We start from the raw sequence: 21,774 nt of genomic DNA, 5'->3' as shown, positions 1-21,774 counted from the left end.
ACTAACAGTCCATGTTGAACATGGGAAAGAAAAATTTAGGCACGGTGACTACTCTCTACTAATCCCTTCTTTTATTGATTCTAGATAGATTATCCATCAATATACAAAAATATGTTCAAAATTACAACTTTTGCTAATCTAAGGGGACAAAAAAAGGTAAACACAAGATCCCAAGATATGAGGAGTATGCTACCTACTCCATCTTCTTCTGTTTCTTCCTCCCTCCAATCTTGTTCCTCATCTTCTGTAACTTCTCCTCAACTCCCGCATACGTACTCCCTGATTTCACCCTCATTTTTTCTCCCATCTCTCTTATCCTCTCCTCGTTCTTGAAATAAATTACAGGTATCGTCATTCCTCCCACCACTCCTGCAAAATGCCAGAGCAAGAAAACACACCCGCACCCCATCATTCAGAATTTCACAAGTATGATCAATACAACTACATATATACGGAAAAGGAGAGCGTAGTTAATCAGTTATAGCATTAGCAAGTTGAAGCTGAATGTTTCACCTATGTAGCAAAGCGTAAGAAAATCGAAACGCCTCGCCAGCTCGGCGACTGCATACAAACATGCCACAACTCCCGCAAACACGAACCATTCTCTCTCGGCACTCACGTGGAACATCAGCCGAATCCCTTCCTCCGCACGTTGTCTAAGTGACTTTGCTGTCTCCGTTGCTGTTTCCTCGCTGATCTCTAGTTCTGACAGGTCAGGCGCCTCTCTGCATGCATTCCCACAGAAAACAGATTAAAAAACAACAACTTCTGTGTGTCTCTTTCTGGCGAGGGTGTTTGATTTGATATACTTTTTCAAGAGGCGATGAATGGTGCCCCAGAAAAATAGGCAGAGGAGAAGGGCCATTGCCAGCCAAGAAAGCAGAGTTATGAAGTTGAATTGGTAGACCTCCATTGCTGTCCATGCTGCAGTGGCCGCTGCCAGGATTATAACATTCAGTTGCTTCCTTCTCCACAGAATCACGTCGCTGACTACATCTGTTTGCAAATTCAGAAAAGAGATTATTATACATAAACATCTTCTGTGTGTGTGTGAGAGTGAGAGGATACCTGGGTGGTTGTGGAGCTGAGCTTTTGGTGAAGAGGTTGGAGAGTCCGACGAATGATCAGACATGCTTTAATTCTTGAAAAGTTCGATCGTATCAGAAAATGGGAGAGAGAGACAGGTAGCTTCAGACCAGCTGGAAAGGATATATATGCAGAATAAGAAGAGAGGGACGAGCACAAAGCATTGAAGAATTTACAAAGTGATGATGTTGATCATAAGGCAAAGAGTAAGAGAAGATGATGAGTAGAAGAAAGGTAGAGAAGCAAAAGCTACACGTAACAGTGTGCAAAGAGCGACGTGGAAGACATGCAGCTTCTTTTCTCCCAAATTCTGACTCACCACCCTTCAAAAGAAACACACATACAAATACAAATAGTGCAGTGCAGAGCAGCAGCATTTCCTATTCAAAGTCAGTTGGGCCTTACCCAAAATTCAACTACTGCCCCATCTTCAAACCATTTGTGCACATAATAACTAATAAGCCCAACCCACATCAATACAGGACTTCACCAATTCAAACTTCACATTTATGGTTAATTTTGTAACTTCTTGGTTCATCCTCTTTTCTTTCTTACTAATCATTGTGGCCTCTAATGCATGCGTATTCCAAAAATTATGTAATATTGTGTTGGACATGAACACCACTTGATCGTAATCTTTTTACATTTTTTGTATTAATACGTATTCATACATCATAGATTGTGGCACATCATTTCTTTATACATATATAATGCCAAATGGATGCCATTAATTATAGTGTTCATCCAACAACACATAGTTGAGACGAGTAAATTATGAGCGTAGTGGCCCAGTGGATTAGTGCTCTTGAGAAGTGGGTCATGCACTTTTTAGCAGTGCGTAGTCTAATCAATGCATAATTTGGTCATGTTTAATTTAATGGTGACAATAATTAAGAATTTAGTCTATATAGGTGTGCATTTTTCTATCATTTTGTATTTGTGTGCAGAAAAAATAAATTAAAAAAAAAAAATCATAGTGCCCACATGTTAGGTATGGCTCCAATAAAAGCCAGATACAAGAATCAGATACAGTTAGTATTTTCTCATTAAAATAATTTTCAATAATTATAGTTACCCCCTTAATTATTGGCAATTATTTTGGATTAAACAAAAATTGCTATAGGGCTTTGGAAAAATTACTATTTTGTTTCATCAACTTAATTTGGCTCGGATATCAGTATGCATCTCATATCTACTGTAAATAAAGAGTTTGAGTGCCTATAAATTCTAAAATCATCCTTTTCTGTCAAAACGTATTTTCAACAACAAATATGTGATACTCACGCTAAGTCGAACAACGACTAATACGTTAATTGTATTGCATGCAGCAACATAGCGCCCTATTTGATTTACCTAATTTATCAAAATTTCACTTTTTGTATAATTTGAAAAATATAAGAAGTGAATTTAACCTGATTTTGATAAGGATTTTTAAGAATTCACGGAGTATGATATCATAAGTAGGAATATTTACTTCCGTAATTTTTTTTTTAAATGATAACTCTGTGATTTTTCATAGTATACATACAAATAATATAGTTAATGTTTTTCTACTACAAGTAACTGAGTGATAGTAAATAACTTAGGAAAATATTAAAATAAAAAGTTTGGTAATGTTAAATTTACCGGGAAATTACTACTAAGAAAATAGATATCCCCCTTACAACGAAATACAAGTTCAAAATTCTAACAATCAATATTTAATGTGAAAAAAAAATTCCCCGAATTCATTAATATTTGTCATAATTTCTAGCTATCGGCAAAATATTTATACTGGTTGGAAAATTCTTTTTCGAACTTAATTCGATCGAATCAATCCAATCACATAACAAGTACAAAAACTTACCATATAATTAATTCAAATTTAATCGAATTGGGTCCAAACAAAAACTTGTCAAGAATAGTTTATAACCATGATCATAGTTTTAGCATCAGTTGCTAAAAGAACAGTGAGCACATCACAGTTATGAGACAAGACGTATTGTATGTAAAAAAAAAATATTTTGTATCTATACTTTGTATATACAGTTTAGTGAACATGTTTCTTATGCAGGAAAGTATAAATTATTTATTGGATGTGCATATCTTTTTTATGGAATCATGGGATATGCAATATTTAGTGCTTGAATAGTGGACATTGTTTATTGTATATATTTTGTAGTCGGTGTGATGAGTACTGTTATTGTTAATTAATATTTATCATGATCTTTAGAGTACATTATAATTATTTTTTTTTGAAATTTTTTGCATAATTTTAAATACCTTCTTATTATTTGAGAAAATGACAAATACTCTATGATTTAAATGTATGTGGAACAACAAGCTCATTCCTTTACGTTTTTATCCAAATTTTATGGTGAACTTTCCAAAAAAATTCTTTTGAATTATAAATTATAATTTTATAAAATACTATTATACACTAATACTTTCAATTGATTATTTACTTTACCCACCCTTAGATTGTTTTGTATTTTTTTAAATATTTTATTTTCTTGAAGAAAATTCAGCAAAGGTAAACTGATAATATTTACCTTATCGTCTAAAAACTACGTAATTAATTTTAATTTGAGAGATATTTATAATTTTTTAAATAATAAGTAACTATTCTTAATTATACCAAATCTGAAGCGGAGGATGTCCAATCCAACAATACTAATTGGTAAAGACTGCAACGCTTATTGCATTTTTCAGAAAAGTTATTTAACGGTCCAATTTCTTACTTCCTAAGACGCCAAAAGGTTTATGAGACCAATAAAATTAGGAAGAGCCGAAAACGAAAAAGGGAAAGCAGAGGAAAAAAAAAACAAACATGGAATCAATTTGGGATCTGGTGGATGGGATTAATTGGGGGACGATTATACTGCCCACATATCAAATTTAGTATAATTATACATATCTTTTTTTAGTTTGAAAAATTATATTCAGTATCCTTAATATTTTTTATTTTTTATTAATAAATCGATATTCTATTAGTCAAAATTTGTCAAATTTATTGATATTAACAAACACTTAAAATGGAATTCATATTTACTTATAATTGACTTATTATTTACTTGATATAGATCAAACAAATATTTCCTTACCAGAATATCCTTACAAGAATGAACATATACCTCCTCACACGTATTAATGTTTGAAGTGTATAAGGGTATTTAGTCAAAAGATTTGCTTGACCAATAATAGATTAGTAATAAGTTAATTGAAAGTAAATACAAATTTCCATTGAATTTTTTGACTAATATTAATAATTTTGACGATTTTTGATTAACAGAATGATCTGATTGTTAGAAAAAAAAACAAACATTTAAAGATATTAAAATCCTACGCATGTAGGTGTTAGTTTACTTTTATAGTAGTATGTCTATGTTGTTTGTTTATTTTACTTGAAGTCGTTGACTGACTTAGAAATATAGTTATACTGCATATCGAATTTGTAACAGTTTATTGCTTGCTTTAAAGACACCACCCTGTTAAAAAAAGAAAAAAAAAAAAGAGAGGAGGGCAATATAAAAACAAGAATAATTACATTTACACCCCTCGTCTATTATCTTTTTACACAAACTACCCCCGTCTTTTAAAAATTTTATAAAAACCACCCTGACAGCCTTTAAAATAAAAAAATACCCCTGTTGACTAGGTCAACCTTTGAAATAATTTTTCAAGGATAGAAATATCCTTAGGGATATTTTTATAATTATCAAAAAGTAGGAGTGTCAAAGTAATATTTATGGAGATGAGTAATATCACCCCATATATACTTTTTTATTATTTATACTAATATTTAATTTAAATATAAATTTTTATATTGACTTTTTTTTTTATAGAATCTCTATATAGAATTGCACCTTTTAATAATTAAAGTATTCAATTATTTAATTAATATATAAATTATTCATTAGTAAAATTAAAAGATTATTTATTCTCTATTTTTATTTATAACTAAATTTTACTAAAATAAAAAATTAAAAATAATTTATGTATTTTATATAAATCATATTAGAATGAATAAAATAAATAATTTATTTATTAGAAAGATATTTAAACTATTAAATTATTTATTTAAAATATATTATCCCTTCTGCCCCATCCACACCGCCTAACCCTAACCCTGTTTTGTTAAAATATCTTTTTAATAAATAAATAAATTTATTTTATTAATTCTAATTAGATTTATATAAAATGTGTAAATTATTATTAGTTTCATTTTAGTAAAACTTAGTTATAAATAAAAACAGAGGATAAATCTTTTACTTTTAATAATTTATACAAGTGTGATAATTTTTAAATTTAAACCAATAATCAATTAACTAACTTTATTTATATATTAATTAAATAATTTAATATTTTAACTATAAAACTTATAATTTTATCTAGAGATTCAATAAAAAAGTTAATAAAATAATCTAAATTAAAATTAAAAAAAATCAAGTCATATAACTCATTTTCATATATATTACTTTGACATCCTTTCTACCTTTTAATAATTCCAAAAACATCTTAAGGGCATTTCTGTGCTTGAAAAATTATTTTAAAGGTTGACCTAGTCAATAAAGATATTTTAAAATTTTAAAGGCAGCTAGATGTGGTTTTTATAATTTTTGAAAAGGCAAAAATAAATTATGTAAAAAGATAATAAATGGGAGATTGTAAATGTAATTATCCCATTAATTATGGAGCATGTGAAGGCTGATACTCAATTCTATCCCACGTAAATGTTAAAATACTTGTGATCTGAAATAATTGAAGGTGGCTGTGGCTCACCTCCCAACCATTCAAACCCATAATTATGTCTGCAAATGATCACTTTCAATATTTTATTAATTAGATACGGCCCTTAATTTGATTACAGAGCATGTGATTAATTTTAATCAAATATTGATTGATGCTCATGTTAGTAGTTTTGTCAAGTCCTTTGGATACCGCAAATTCTGAAAAAACTCGAACTTAGATATTTAGGCACTCACCATGATCAGATAATCAATCATCCAATTTAGATCGCACAAATAGACTAGATTTATAAATGACTAAAGTACAATTTAGGTTGTCTGTAATTCTTATAGGTTCACTTTGTCCACCTTACAATGTTCTTTCTTGCACATTATGTAAACATATCTAAAAACTTACTTAAACATTATATTTAAAACACAGAAAAGCAAAACTTGATTTCTAGCATGAAGTATACATGGCTTCAGTTTGAAGGAAAGATCAAATTGGCCATCCAAGAAATTGAAAGAAAAAATGGTCAAATAATTATACAGACATAAAACCCTAAAAGAGAAATAGAATGCTGAATGCATCAAAATGTTGGAAAAGAAGCTGACAGAAATCAATAACATATGACCAGCGCCGAGATTTATGACATTTTATTCCCAACTACCCCTTTTTTTTTTCCAATAAAATTAACTTTAATTATTACTACATTGTTCAAGAATATATTACAAAAATAAAATAGAAATATCATAAAATAAATTATACGTTCATGTTGATTGAATTTGAATTCAAAACTTTTTTTTGACTGTGAGGTTTTAAATATAGAAGGAAAAAAAAATAATTATCGTAAAAAACTGATATTAATTATTAGTAATAAAATTCGAAAAAGACCAAGAAAACAATCATAATAACGCGTAGAGGCAATGTGAAAGTTGGTGATATCCAGACAGGGCGCGCGCGAAAGCTTTTTCTTTTCAAGCGCTCTGTCAGTGTTATAGCTTTGTTTATATATACATCCAAAACCCAGTTTGGGAAGTAGCAATAGGCAGCTAACCAGACACTGATTTTGAAGAAAGATTCACTCGTTGCGTTCCATTATTCTTTCCCATTTTGTACTTGTTCAATCGTCTCAAACCTGGTACATTTCCATTTCTGCCACGTGTTTTCCGTGTCTTTGGTTAAATCCCACTTCAGATCTGATGATGTTGTTCTGTAGTCTTGTTGATTTCTTCAACATTTCATGTTCGTGCTGTTTTCAGATTGGTATATGCTCATTGTTATTGTGCAATGCGCATAGCTGCAAGCTCTAATTTTTCTTTTTGTGGTTTAGATTTTAAGATTTCATCATGTTAGTGAAGTTAGATTTCGTGCATTGTACTTAAGAATGTGTGATGTATTTGAAGTGGGATTTCTGCAGATTCAGAGGTTTGGGCGTTCGTTCAATTTAAGTAGTTGAAATGGGAGGAGCAGGTTTGCTGTCTTTTCTTGCAATCTTGGCGTTTTGGAGTGTCTCTGTAGCAAGAGCAGAGGATGCTTACAAGTATTATACGTGGACTGTCACTTATGGAACTAAGTGGGTACTTGGCCCAGAAGATCAGCAGGTTAGCAACGTTTTGAGATTGTCCACTCAACTATGTGTGTGTTTGTGTGTGTAACGGAGTGTTCAGAAATTTGATGGTTAAATTTGCAGATCATACTCATCAATGGTCAATTTCCTGGTCCTACTCTTGAGGCTGTGACCAATGATAACATAATCCTCAACGTCGTGAACAAGTTGGATGAGCCTTTCCTTTTGACATGGTGTGTCACACTCACCTTGTACCATGTTTAATGTTCCTGGCTTTTTTTCTGTTAAGGTTCATGTCCAATCATTTGATCTACATTTTCGCTTGCTTAGTTTGCTAATTTCTTACTGAAGAGCAGCGGTTATCCAATATTTTCAAGAAAAATTTACAACTATATATCCTGTTACATGAGATTCTTGAATGGATCGGTTCCAATCTAGAAGTCCTATCCGTGACTTTTCGGACCATCGTAGGATGTCCCATTATTCTTATATAGGATGTAGGAATTTGGTGTTTTCAGTTCCTATGATGTTTAGATCCTGTGCCTATGCTTTCGAGTATTCATTTCAAGAATCAGTTCTTTATCAGATGGGTTCAGAGTTTAGCCAAGACGTAACTTTACGGGTGATTCATGTTGTATGAACTAGGAATGGGATCAAACAAAGAAAGAATTCTTGGCAAGATGGTGTGTTGGGAACTAATTGTCCAATCCCGCCCAACTCAAATTACACGTACAAATTCCAAACTAAGGATCAAATTGGAAGCTACACATATTTTCCATCGACTAGGATGCACAGAGCTGCTGGAGGTTTTGGAGCCCTTAATATCTATGCTAGATCGGTGATTCCAGTTCCATATGCCAAGCCTGCTGGAGATTTCACCCTACTTATTGGTGATTGGTATCATGGTGGTCACCAGGTTAGAATTTATTGCTATATCTTGATGTCTTCAATTATTGTTCTTTTAACTGACAAAGATAATGTCATATGCAACTCACCCAGAAGTCAATCAAGAACTGCTCACATGTTAGTTTTGATGAGTAAGAAGCAAAGTAAGAAATAAGTTTTTCTGTAATAATTCCACGTTTATTGTTAGTTCAGATCATGCGTGTATGACAATAGTTAGGGTTATGTTGTTGCAGAGATTGCAGAAAATACTGGATTCAGGAAAACCCCTGCCTTTCCCTGATGGATTCCTTATACATAGCCATGATGGACCTACCTTCACTGGTGATCAAGGTTATTTCACAGACTTTAATAGTTTATATTCTGCAAGAATTAATGTTCATAAATGAAAGTATGAAAGCACAACCTCGTACAGAATACGGAATTACTGTTTTTATTTAGTGTTTCTATAGCCAGAGCTGTATATGCTCACTGTATCTTGCTTTCATTTCCAGGGAAAACCTACATGTTCAGGATTTCGAATATTGGCTTGTCCACCTCTTTCAACTTCAGAATTCAGGGTCATAAGTTGAAGCTTGTCGAGGTCGAAGGGTCTCATGTCCTTCAGAACATGTACGATTCTCTTGACGTCCATGTGGGTCAATCTGTGACTGTCCTGGTCACCTTGGATCAGTCTGTAAGAGACTATTACGTAGTTGCATCCACAAGGTTCACAGATACAGTCTATGGTGCCACTGCAGTTGTGCACTATAGTAACTCTGAGATTCCCGTTTCTGCGCCTGCCCCAGATGGTCCAACTACTGAAGTAGAATGGTCTATTGATCAAGCTAGATCGTTCAGGTATATAACCTAGAAGACCTCAACAAACCTGAGAAAACGGCTAGCCCAAAACTTAAATTGCCATTCAGAAGCCTAAATTTACTCGTGTATGTTTCAGGTGGAATCTGACCTCGAATGCAGCAAGGCCTAACCCTCAGGGTTCTTTCCACTATGGGAAAATAAAACCATCGAGGACAATCGTGCTGGCTAATTCAGCACCTATCATCAAAAGGAAGCAACGATATGCCGTCAATGGGGTCTCCCACATCAACTCTCACACTCCTTTGAAGCTCGCCGATTACTTCAACATCTCCGGTGTTTTCCTCCTTAACTCCATCCCGAGTGCTCCATCTGGCAGTGGTGCCAAGCTAACAAAGGCTGTGATGGGAGCTTCTCTCCATGAATTCATCGAAGTAGTCTTTCAAAACAATGAGGACACGTTGCAATCGTGGCATCTCGATGGTTATGATTTCTGGGTTGTCGGGTAGGCTGTCACACATCAACAGAGTTCATTTTTTGCACCTACACAATGAGCTAAGTTTCTAATACTTTTTTCTCTGGGTTATCAAATAGATTCGGATCAGGACAGTGGACACAAGCTAGCAGGAAAACGTACAATCTTGTTGATGCCTTGACCAGACACACCACACAGGTAACTTGTATATAACATTGTATTTGACATTTCCGCCATTAGAATAAAGTCTGGTGAGGTTGATCATAACATTGCTTGAGTTCCCTTGCAGGTATATCCCAAATCTTGGACTGCTATCCTAGTATCATTGGACAACCAGGGTATGTGGAACATGAGGTCTGCAATATGGGGAAGACAATACCTCGGACAGCAATTTTATCTCAGGGTTTACAATCCAACACAGAGTCTAGCCAATGAATACAACATACCGTCTAATGCTCTGCTCTGCGGTAAAGCCGTCGGCCATAGACATCCTTAGTTAGTCTAAAGATTTTATAGAGTGTTTATTCTGTTTTCTGGTCATGAGAGGTTGGCTGCTTTTATACACAGGGAGTGAGATTCTTGACTTCTTCAATTTGTATATCAAACATATAATTTAACAGTTTGGATCAACTTAGACGCTCTTTGTAGCACCACTTGCTCTGAATTTCATGTGTTATTGATTCAAACCATGTGTCTTGATGCTGATAAAAATGGGTTGTGGCCCCAAAGAGGCTTAGACCACTTTGAAATCAGTCCATTTTTATGAGCATCATGTCTAATGCACTAAGTTGATGCACTCATGCACATATTGAATGAATTTCAGTCAGTGTAGTTAGATAAAAGCAGATTAGTTGCATTTTATCTTCTTGTGAAAAATATTAATGGCACAAAGCCTTCCTAAAAGACATGTGCTTTACAAACAAGCTCTCACTACCTCTGCATTATATTTAGGGTAAATTACAACGACCTGTCCTAACGTTTGGCATAATTACAAATGTTCCCTCATTGGTTAAAAAATTATCAATACTCCCCTTGTTTAATGATTGTGTAATTGTTAGCTTAATCCGTTAGGTTTTAATTCATTTTTTTGGTGAATTAACCAAAATTTTATTGTGGATTAAGAATTATAATTTTATTTATTTTTTTAATTTTTTATGTATTAAGTGGATTTTTTTTTGTAATTTTAAAATTGTTCCATCCACCCAATCCGATTTTTCTATAAATTTTTAATTTTTTAAAAAAATAGAAAATACAGTAAGGACAGAGTTGAAAATTTTGTAATTTTATCCAAAATTTACATAATCCATGAAACAACATAGGGGTATTTGTATCTTTTTAAATAACAAGAGGGTATTCGTAATTATACCAAATCTCAAGAGAGGTAATTGTAATTTACCATTATATTTTCACAGGAACAGGATTATTGTATTTAAGCCGTAAAAAATGGGTTTTATCCATTCATAGGCCCAAACAGTGCATCACATCCGAGGCCCAACTCCAATGACTGTGCCATCATCTTGATAATTGGACTGCGTTAGCCCAAAACAAATTGGAGTGAGAAGACATTAGGCCCAAAAGTATGTCCTAGCTATCTACTAGACTAAGTAAGATGTTCTTCTTTCTCATAAAAACAAATAATAATAATAATAACAATAAAAAACATAAATATCTTTGTTGTTGCACTTAATGTCACGTGATGTGCACATGGGGGTAACTTCACGTGGATCTCAAAATACTTTGGAGTTTGGACCAAGTGCCATATCATGAACAAACTCTAGTACAGTACAAAAAGGAAGTAAAATAACAATTAAAGGAGAAAGACGATTTTAATGGGAAACGTATAAGCGAAACTGAAAGTACGCTTTATGGTTCCCAAGTCGATTTCCAAACTTGCTGCGTGCTACCCCCTCTAAAACATCTCATCTCCAATCCATCCAAAGCATACTCATCTAACCGGAAAAATTACAATTTACTTCCTACAATCTATCCTCTTTACAATTTCAATCCAATTAATTTACTACTTACCAGATTTTAATTTCACAAATCACAAAAGTTTGCAATTTAGTCTCAATCATAAATTTCTTTAAACATTTGATGGAAGATTACATGTTCTCTCTCCATTAAATCAATTGTTAGTTACCTAACGGAATACGTGCAAATTTGATGAGTGTTAAAACAGTGGGACAATCACAACGAGGTAAGTTGTCGGGCATAAATTACAATTTCTCATCGTCTAACTATTAAAGTTTAATTTTTATAACTTTACAAATTTAAGCTTTTGGACTCCAATTTAACTGTAAAAAATATGTTAAATCTTAATTATATTTCAATTTATAATATAGTTTATTGTTTCTAGAAAAAGAAAAAAAAAAAAAGTTATGACTCTATGAAACTTTCTATCTTTTATCGAAGTAATATTTTCCTTGTCTCAAAGTGTCATGAGTGCCATTCTCGTACATTGAGGGTATAGTTGTTATTTAACAACCTCAATATCAAGTTAACCTAGTGGCTCTATATTTTAGCTTAATTGGCTCAAATATTGGAACTCATATATTATTCAATTTATTGCAATATCAATAATGCTATCATTATAAAACAAAACTCTCAAAATATAAATAATTTGAGGAGTTGGTAAGTACTAATTATAAAAAATAATTCTTGCTCGATACATTTGATCTTCTAAATTCTACTCCCACGGGCAGAAATTCTTTAACCTATTTTTTGCCAATTTAGATTCGTATGCACTTAAGTTTATGACTTGATATGATCATATAAAGTGAAAAGATTCTATAATTTGCATGAAAATAAAAATTCAAGAAAGCGCCATGAACTAATTCTATGTGCGTCGCGTCTAACTATATGAGGCGATTATGAATATATTTAACCCACATTGAATTTAATTAAATTTAAAACTAATTAAAAAATAAATTTAATACTTATTATATAATTAATTTAATTTTGATTTCAATTTTCAATGCGAATAATTATAGCTATAAACCTACTAAGGAGAAACAATTAATCTCCTCACGGGAAGGTGACTAGTTGACCCCATTAATTAGGTTACTAGCTATTCCTTTCTTTCTTTATATTTTTCTTTCTGTGGTGGTAATAATAATGATAAAAAAATAAAACTTTAGGTTATGATATGATTTGTGGAAAATGGGGATTAGTGAATGAAATTATATAGTACACTTAGAGTTGATATATCCTCACATTGTCTTCCATGTGAAAACACTTTTACTGCACCACACCCCCATTTATCATCTCCATTATTAATTAATTATTTTCGACAAAACTGATAATTATTTAACCCTATAATTAATGATGATCCGTCCTTGGCTGCGTCCTTCTCGCTTTCTCACAATTCTCCATCACCACCACCGACGAATCTCACTCCTTAGAGTGCGAATTCTCCAACCCAACCATACATCAGTCCTGTCATTACATATCAATGAAGCAAACCATATCTTAATTTGAAGCAACCACATAATTACAATAATTTATATAATTTCAGCGTATTGCAAGTAATTAATATATTTCGTATAAAATGAAATAAATATTTAAATTTAAATGGAGTTCGGACGGTTTACTTCATATCCATACATCAATCTTAATCATTATGGTCGACGCTGATCGATACCAAAATCTTAATTCATTTGCCACTTATTAATTTCTCAAGGAAAATTCATTAATTCAGCAAATTCGATTATTGTAATTGCATTCTACGAAATAAGTGATCACTTTAGATAGAAGTATTAATCGCTTCGACATGATTGATATTTTTATAGAATTAACGCGACAATTTTGTCTGCAAGGCAACGTATAAACTAACCAATCAACTTGAAGTTTCGAGGCGGGAACTTCTATACTCAATGCCAACCACATTTGCTATTTGTTTCACCAAACGAAAGAAATCCCATAATGTTAGAATAATCAAGATTCAGACTAAAATAAACTAATTACTTTAAGTTGAAGACATGAAACTTACAAGAAATCGAGTCAAATAGATTTTAGTAGATGTTAGAATTGACGAAAGCATTAATGAGCAAGAAGTACGGCGCAAATGAGCTCTAGATTTCTTCTCGAAATCCGAGTGGCACACCATGTTAGCATGCAGTTCGATCCTCTACGTTGTTGGTTTCTGGGCGGGTCACTTTGTTATATAAGCTTCTGCCTTGCACCTGTCATTTGGTCATTGCTCACTTCTTATTTCCTCCTCCATCTTTACAGTATTGTTTTTCGTTCTTGCTTTTTAATTTTTTTCGGATATTCGGAGGAAACTTCATTGGTTAAAATGAGACAGGCCATTGTCCTGGGAATTTTGGCCTGTTTGAGTCTGGTTTCGTATGTCAGGGCTGAAGACCCCTATGTATATCTCAATTGGGTAGTCGAATATGGGGAAATTTCACCTCTTGACGTTAAACAAAGGGTAAATTTTGCTCCTATTACTGTACAGAACCGTAATTTTGATGTACTTGATTATATGACTTCTAACATTAGTGTTTCTTGTGAACTTTACAGGGAATTCTCATTAACGGACAATTTCCAGGCCCCACTGTTAATGTTGTCACCAATGACAATGTTATTGTTAATCTTGAGAACAAATTGGACGAACCTCTTCTCCTCACATGGTGGGTTCACCTTTCTTCTTCTTTATGTAAATTTTGCTATAAATTACACTGACAATATACCTTAAATTTGAGTTTATACAGTATTGCCTGAAATCTTATTTATTTTATAAATTCCTCCTAAACCCAAGTCGGCAAGACATTATAATGTCATTAAATTAAAAATATAACTACGAGTGATGTCAATGCAATTGTTTAGAAGGATTTTTTTTAATTATTATATTTGAAGTTCGGCATATTTATATATAATTATTCCATATTAATGTATGTACAAAATTGAGCACGTGAAAGTTGAATTAAGATATCATGACTAATTCTCTTGCATGGTAAATTACACTAGGAACGGAGTGAAACAAAGGAAGACTTCATGGCAAGATGGTGTGCTCGGAACGAACTGTCCGATTCCTCCAAACTCAAATTGGACATACAAGATGCAAATGAAGGATCAAATCGGGACCTTCACCTACTTCCCGTCCACGCTAATGCACAGAGCCGCCGGCGGGTTCGGAGGATTCAATATCTTGGCCAGGTCCGTGATTCCAGTTCCGTACCCCAAGCCATACGAGGAATTCACAGTCCTTGTCAGCGACTGGTGGAAGAAAGATCACAAGGTTAATGACATTTAAACGCTTCATTGCATATTTTCCAGCAGTTTGATAGTTAGGGTTCTCAATCTAATATTAGGACATGGCTTGCAGGAATTGCAACAAATCCTGGATTCAGGGAACCCTTTCCCACTTCCTGACGGCATCCTCATAAACGGGAAACCTCGTTTGACTTCCTTCAATGTCGTGCCAGGTATAATACATAGTGTTCTATATATATAGACTTTTAATGTATTACACAATATCCTTCATGGTTCGGGAGAAAACTAAATGCTGGTGAAATTCCAGGGCAAACCTATTTGTTCAGAGTGTCGAATGTAGGAATGACAACGTCGATAAACTTCAGGATTCAGGGACACACACTACGCCTGGTGGAGTGCGAAGGGTCGCATACGATGCAGGAAATGTACGAGTCACTGGACATTCACGTCGGACAGTCCAGCTCCTTCTTGGTGACCGTACACAGCCATAATCCTAAAGACTATTTCATCGTCGCCTCCACTCGTTTCACCAAACCTATTCTGACCGCGACCGCAGTCCTTCACTATCAGGGCTCTAACAGTCCAGCCTCAGGGCCACTACCCGTTGCACCAACTTACCATGTTCACTGGTCCATGAAGCAAGCCAGAACTGTCAGGTATTTAACACTAGCTTCTTGGCCAAACCTGACATGATAGACAAGAATCTTCTGAGTCGGCCTGTCAACTCAGAAGAGCCAGATACTAATACACTTGTTTGCACTTTTGCATATATACAGATGGAATTTGACGGCAAATGCAGCCAGGCCTAACCCACAGGGCTCATTCCACTACGGAACCATACAAGTCGTGCGGACAATAGTGTTAGAAAACTCTGCTGCTAAAATTAACGGAAAGCTGAGATACGCAGTTAATAAGGTGTCTTACATAAATCCGGACACCCCATTGAAGCTTGCTGACTATTTCAACATCCCTGATGTCTTCACCTTAAACTCAATCAAGGACAGCCCTCCAGCAGGCCCTGCAGCTCTTGGAACCTCAGTAGTTGGAACCACTCTACACGATTTCGTCGAAATCGTGTTCCAGAATAGTGAATCCACCATCCAGTCTTGGCATCTAGATGGCTACGATTTCTGGACTGTAGGGTAAGGCCACCACGTGTTTTAATAAGCCTAAATGTAGCAAAAGAAGCCTTAGATTTTGTCTGAAATATTCATTTGCCTAATTATAATCAAATAAATTGTAAACATATATACAGGTTTGGTAGTGGCAAGTGGAATACTACATTGAGGAGACGCTTCTACAATTACAATGATGCCCCGACCAGATACACAGTCCAGGTAATATCATAAGTGGGCACTTTTGGGACTAACAAGATTTGGACCTCAACTCGAACTTGTTCATTAACGTTCTTGAAAATTCTCGGTATTCTTACACAGGTGTATCCTTATTCTTGGAGCGCGATTTTGGTGTCACTGGACAATAAGGGAATGTGGAATTTAAGGTCTGCGATTTGGCCAAGACGATACCTGGGACAAGAACTGTATGTTAGAGTGTGGAACGACGAACGTAGCCTGTTTACTGAATACGACATCCCGCCAAATGCATTGCTCTGTGGCAAGGTCAAGCATTAGTACTAATTGGAGTGATGGATGGTTGAATGTTACATTTTCTGTTTTCTGCTAAATCTTTTATCTTATGTTTCTTTTATATCAGTTACGAGGGTGTGACTGTCTGGAAAAAAAAAAAGAACAAAAAGAAAGACAAAAAAGAAATGGAGAATTAAATCGTGTTGTATGGGAACATTGAAGGAGGAAAAAGGGATAAAGAAGTTGATATTGTCATTTTAGTTTTAGCTATGATTTGTATTCTGTAGTCATCTGTCAAATTGATTGATGGCTATAATTAAACAGTTTCATTTTCAAATTCATAGTCGTCGCGATCTTTTCAATGGAAAGAAGCCATGCATGTATAATTGAAAGATCAGACCAGTGAACAAATTGTACGGTAATTCTTTCAGTTCAATACACTACCAAATATATACATATATATTCTCCATAATATAAATGGCTATATTAAAATTTTTATTGTAAATACATATTTTCTATTATAATAAACAAAATAATATAAAAATTTAAATGCTATGTTCGAAATATTTTTTAATTATGACTAATTCGCCCTCGCCTACAGAAACAATAACTAATACCAGTTGTGCACTCGAAATTAACTAGTATTCTATCTTTTCACTTTTAATTATGGTAATTAATTATAATGAGAAATCATATATATATTTTTTTCGCAGTAATATGACTCGTTGAAATTAATTTACATTGGACTTGAGCAATATTTGTGATTACATAAATTAGTAAGAACGAGTAATTAGAAACAACTTGGAAATTCTCACCTATCTGTCTAATGTTAAATTAATAAAGTCGACCTTGGGCTCATGAATTGGGTCTCAAAATCAGATCAAACACGCTATATTTATAGATAGTGATCTTCAACCAAACTGGCCCGATCTTATAAAACTTGATTTATCGAACTTACGGGAAATCGAATCTCTGGTCATGACTAATACAGCAAATCTCTGCGGCCCCAGTTTTCGACGGGCTTAATATTTCTCTCAAAGCCCATGGTCTCCAACAGACCTCTATATTAGCCCAGTTTTTCCTTTTTAACATCCGTAAAAAATCAATTAAAAATATCGAATTTGTCCATACATATAGAAAATTCTGATAGTAAGTATGGTATAATAATTGTCCATTTTTGTCTCTATAAACACGAATTCATAGTTATACTGGATAGAATCAGGGTGACAAGGTGTTTAACTAAAGTCGTGCTTCCATGTTTGTGTGTAAGTTGTGTCAGAGAATATATAATACTTATATATCTAAATCAGAATGGTGTAGCTAGGTAGCTAGGTAGTACTTTTGGGTTGCAGGTGCATGGAATGGAATCCTTCCAACTGTGAGAATCAAATTGCAGATTTCAGGAAACTCTTCCCCAAAGGCTGCTTCAACTCTTGTTATCAGCATTTTCTCACAACATCAGATATATATAAAACAAACAAGTTAAGAATCTGCATTAGCTGTCTGCTCACCAGCACGCTCATCACCTTACAACGTATCCACAACTACTGCAATCTTCAGTAAATCAACAAGATTTCTAACATTATAATAATCGTACTTGTTGTCTAAGAATTATACAAACTCAAGATATTGTCCGTATCTTCTTTGTGTGATGTGAATCTTCTCGTATATCAAGAAAATACTTATATATATATATATAGGCATATATACTGTGCTGCACTGCTGATGATGAAGGCATAATTAAGGGGGAAAAGATAATAATTTAAAAACCTAATCCTTCCACACAATTCCAGTACACTGAAAGAGAACACACAGTTAAGCCCACTGAGTTAAAAGAGACAAAGTAAAAGCTACAGTCATGTTCATATACCACACCCCAGATGACCATCACATGGAAGTAAAAGTAGAGAAACATCAAACCCTAGTTTTGATAATTTCTGAACTGATTAAACTATAAGAGAAAATTGAAGTTTTTTAATGTTACTTATTAGATAATAATTAAGAGTCTCGATTAAGGGTAAGCACCATTGGTTGTGGGCAAATCTGTGGGCCAAGAAATTGTAGGATTCCAGAACCCGAATTCACCTGGTGCTGCAACTGGAGCTGATTCAAGAATGGCAGAAGCAGTTGAAGAAGCTGCAGAAGCCACATTTCCAAGAATTACTTGTGCATTTTCAGGGTAACAACTGGTTGATGACGATGATCTGAGCCTTTGATACAGTTCTTGAAGCCCGTTATTCTGGACTTCACCATGTATGATACTGGCTTGGGCGGGTTGAGTTTGGTTTCTGTATAAGGAATTTGACTGCCCCATGGAGGGTAAGTGGATCGGGGCAAGTGGGTCCAAGCTCATGACCCGAGGATTCAGCCCGCCGCTGGAAATGGATGATTCTTGGCTCAAGTGGGATGATCCAAACAGCGCGTTTTCCTCCTTCACGGAGATGGAATTTGGCAGATGAGTAGGGTTAGGGCTTTGGTTTGCTCTGAGTAAGGAAAGAAAATGGGAATTTTGAGAGGAGGCCCACAGTATGGGGTTTGCGGAGAGGGCCTCAGCATGGTCGAAACCGCTGAAAAGGCCTGATTTCCCCAGCTCCTGTGAGACTGTCTTCAACTTTCCGGCAGAGCTCGACTTGCCGACTGCCGTGGTTATGGTGGTGTTCTTGTTTTTCCGGCATCCGCCGCCAATGGGGACGTTTCTCAAGGCTCCACCCTTAGTCCAGTAGCGTCGGCAAGTCTTGCAGAAATGGCGAGGCTGAGTGAGGTTGTAGTTGTTGTAGTAGCAAAACTTGGTGTTTGAAGAATCACAGCGAGGGCACCTCAAGTTCTCCGAGGCGGCGGCTGCGGCGGCGGCAGCCGTGGTGCCAACACTAGTAGAAGAAGAAGAGGGTGAAGGAGAAGAAGAGGGCAGTGAATGAGAAGGGGAACCATCAAGAATTCCCCCACAAACCGGGGTAGAGAGTTTAGATCTTTCCCCTCCAATGATGCTAACATTACTCCCCCCCAACAGCTCTTGAATCATCTTTTCCCTCTCGCAATTCAAGAACAGATGAAGAAAAGATGGATACTTAGTCTTTTTGGCACTGGAAAAGGCAAAGAAAGTAGGTTTTGTTTGTGTATGTGATGTATGTAAAACAAGAAGAGTTGCTTGGCTTTGTTTCTTGATCAGTTGAATGGGTTTCTCGCCAAAATTATATGGGGTAGAGGAGCAGCAGAAGATCTAAAGCCAGGCAAAGTTTAATATAGGATGAAAACAATAAAGGGACAACCCACTTTGTCTATTCTCCATAATAAATGCTTTTAAATTTGGATTTTTGTTGTTTTTTTCTTTTTTCTTTTTTGGTGGGAGATAGAAAGGGACAATATATCCAGATTATATTTTTATTTTAAATCTTATTACATCTTTATTTTATTTAAGGTATACATGCACTCTATGTATAAATTTTTTTAAATTAAAATGTATAATGTAATCTTTCTTTACCTAGTGTATATATATTAAATTGATTAAAATGATGCACTTGAATTTGAAATAAAAAATCAAATCGTCAATATTTTCTATTTTATTTATCTGTTTGAATTATTTGTAACATAAAATTACATTTCTAATCATGTAACTACCAATTTTTAGCACTTTTGATCCAATAACTTACTCTATTTATACATTTAGCTATTGTTTACAAATTTAGTCCTTAACATTTCATTTTTTGTCCTTTTTGGACAAATTTAAATTTATTAACAATTTTAGTTCTAACAAACTATTAGTTACGGACCCAAAATGATATCTACTCCAGTATCGAAGAGAACAAAAATTATTAATACATGACTAAATTTGTCCAAAGAGGACCAAAATTAAGTTGTTAACATGTTTGGGAATTCATTAAAAAAACTAAATATATAAATAGAATAAATTACAAAAATTAAGTTGTTAACGACCTAAAATTACAAGATTAAAAGTGCATATTTCCTATTTATAAATAGTGTATGTGGGACAATCTGCGGGGCGCTACCCTCAGAAGGAATAATATTTCTTGTTGACATACACAAACAGCTCTTTAGCACCTTTTCTCAATTAAAAATTTTAATTCAATATCTAAATGTATTTTTGGGTCTTTATTGAACAACCAACTCATGATTTAGATATTTAAATAATTAATTAAAGAATAAAGACATGTAGTATTTTAACTATATATTTTTATATACATTCTGATGTGTCCCACATGAGGATATATATTGATTCTATTAATTTCTTGCTGAGGTTAAGTGGATGTTTTTCCCACCTACTAGATCGCAGTGCGATTTCAAACGAAATCCTTTATGTGTAAGAATTTGTAGTTTTCTAATTACCGGGCAGAGGATGTATCACGCAATGAAATAGAGTTTAAAATAGAACACAAGTGTCCCATGAATTGTAAATATTTTGTCTGATTATATGAACTTACTACCAAAATGTCATACAATGTTGAGATACTGTTATTGATGAGTCATAGGAATCAAACCCACGTATGAAAACACACAACTTTCATGTTCACTCAAACAGTTCTCACCAACAAACCGAAAATTAAATTATGTCATTGAATTGTCCTAATCCAATTCTTTCTTCCGAGACGTCAAATCACGTAGAATTTTCCAGGTCGAGATTGGTCAGTCTACTTCTTTACATACAACTGATCTACAACACGTGCCACACACTATTACACGTCTAATTATGTTACTATATATGTATTAATTATTAAGAGGGAATAAAGCGACTGTTGTTCCAATCCCAAAAATTTGAAATCTCAGACCACAGTGCAATTTTGAGGTGGTCTCAATAAATTAAGATTTTGAATGCAGTTGGAAGAAGAGCTGGGGAATCTATAATCATTACAACAATCAATATTCGGACAAGAATAATCTTGATTAATTAGGGTGTGTGTGGGGTGGTTTTGTTCAATTCGTGTAGGAATGTAATGATTACAAGTTCAAGAAGAGCGGCTTATGGCGTGGAATTACGTGTAAAGGCATTCCCACCCCACCCCATTCCCTTCCTAGAAAATTTTAATTTAAATCAAATTTATTAAATTTTAATTAATTAATAATATATCGAGTACAGTATTTTAGCGATGTAATTCATACATAATTTTATAAAATAATTAATTAATTTGATATATATTATATAATTAATATATCGAGTATAGTATCTTGACGATGTTTGTCTACGTTATTATATAATAAATATATATTATACTTACTTTATAATTAATTTGATTGAGTAAAATTTAATTTTGTCATAATCCCCCACTCCCCATCCCCTATCCAATTACTGAAAATTGCAGTGGCCCGAAAGTTATGGCTTCAATTTGGCTGTCAAAACCCTAATATATTAATAATGATGAACACACGACCACGAGCGCATCATTATTACCAATCATAAGTATTTGCAACTGTTTTGCAACACG

At 34.1% G+C, this 21,774-nt stretch overlaps 4 protein-coding genes across 4 annotated transcripts; 2 read left to right on the top strand and 2 right to left on the bottom strand.

Moving 5' to 3' along the window:
* Positions 1-49: 49 nt before the first annotated feature.
* On the bottom strand, positions 50-1,352 carry RTNLB13 (Reticulan like protein B13). Its single transcript, XM_011100917.3, has 4 exons — positions 1,069-1,352; positions 810-996; positions 514-725; positions 50-369 (listed from the first exon to the last, which is right to left on the bottom strand). Exons 1-4 carry the CDS (start codon positions 1,130-1,132, stop codon positions 194-196), a joined length of 639 nt encoding a protein of 212 aa, XP_011099219.1. The 5' UTR covers positions 1,133-1,352; the 3' UTR covers positions 50-193.
* A 5,389-nt stretch (positions 1,353-6,741) lies between these two features.
* On the top strand, positions 6,742-10,203 carry LOC105177684 (protein SKU5 SIMILAR 14). The gene is made up of 9 exons (XM_011100918.3): positions 6,742-6,934; positions 7,214-7,397; positions 7,487-7,596; positions 8,009-8,279; positions 8,503-8,599; positions 8,761-9,106; positions 9,204-9,569; positions 9,659-9,737; positions 9,829-10,203. The coding sequence occupies exons 2-9, from the start codon at positions 7,254-7,256 to the stop codon at positions 10,033-10,035; spliced, it is 1,620 nt and encodes a 539-aa protein (XP_011099220.1). The 5' UTR covers positions 6,742-6,934; positions 7,214-7,253; the 3' UTR covers positions 10,036-10,203.
* A 3,512-nt stretch (positions 10,204-13,715) lies between these two features.
* Positions 13,716-16,676, top strand: SKS16 (SKU5 similar 16). The gene is made up of 8 exons (XM_011100921.3): positions 13,716-13,968; positions 14,061-14,170; positions 14,508-14,778; positions 14,866-14,965; positions 15,061-15,409; positions 15,530-15,895; positions 16,009-16,090; positions 16,190-16,676. Exons 1-8 carry the CDS (start codon positions 13,834-13,836, stop codon positions 16,382-16,384), a joined length of 1,608 nt encoding a protein of 535 aa, XP_011099223.1. The 5' UTR covers positions 13,716-13,833; the 3' UTR covers positions 16,385-16,676.
* A 1,403-nt stretch (positions 16,677-18,079) lies between these two features.
* On the bottom strand, positions 18,080-19,591 carry LOC105177686 (uncharacterized). The gene has a single exon (XM_088885338.1). It carries the CDS (start codon positions 19,356-19,358, stop codon positions 18,351-18,353), a length of 1,008 nt encoding a protein of 335 aa, XP_088741464.1. The 5' UTR covers positions 19,359-19,591; the 3' UTR covers positions 18,080-18,350.
* Between the last annotated feature and the right edge of the window lie 2,183 nt (positions 19,592-21,774).

This window comes from Sesamum indicum, linkage group LG9, assembly GCF_026168435.1.
Source record: "Sesamum indicum cultivar Baizhima isolate 11 linkage group LG9, ASM2616843v1, whole genome shotgun sequence".
In the NCBI taxonomy this organism is placed as follows: domain Eukaryota; kingdom Viridiplantae; phylum Streptophyta; class Magnoliopsida; order Lamiales; family Pedaliaceae; genus Sesamum; species Sesamum indicum.
The sequence above is the reverse complement of the archived record's forward strand: the minus strand, read 5'-3'. Positions and strand labels throughout refer to the sequence as shown.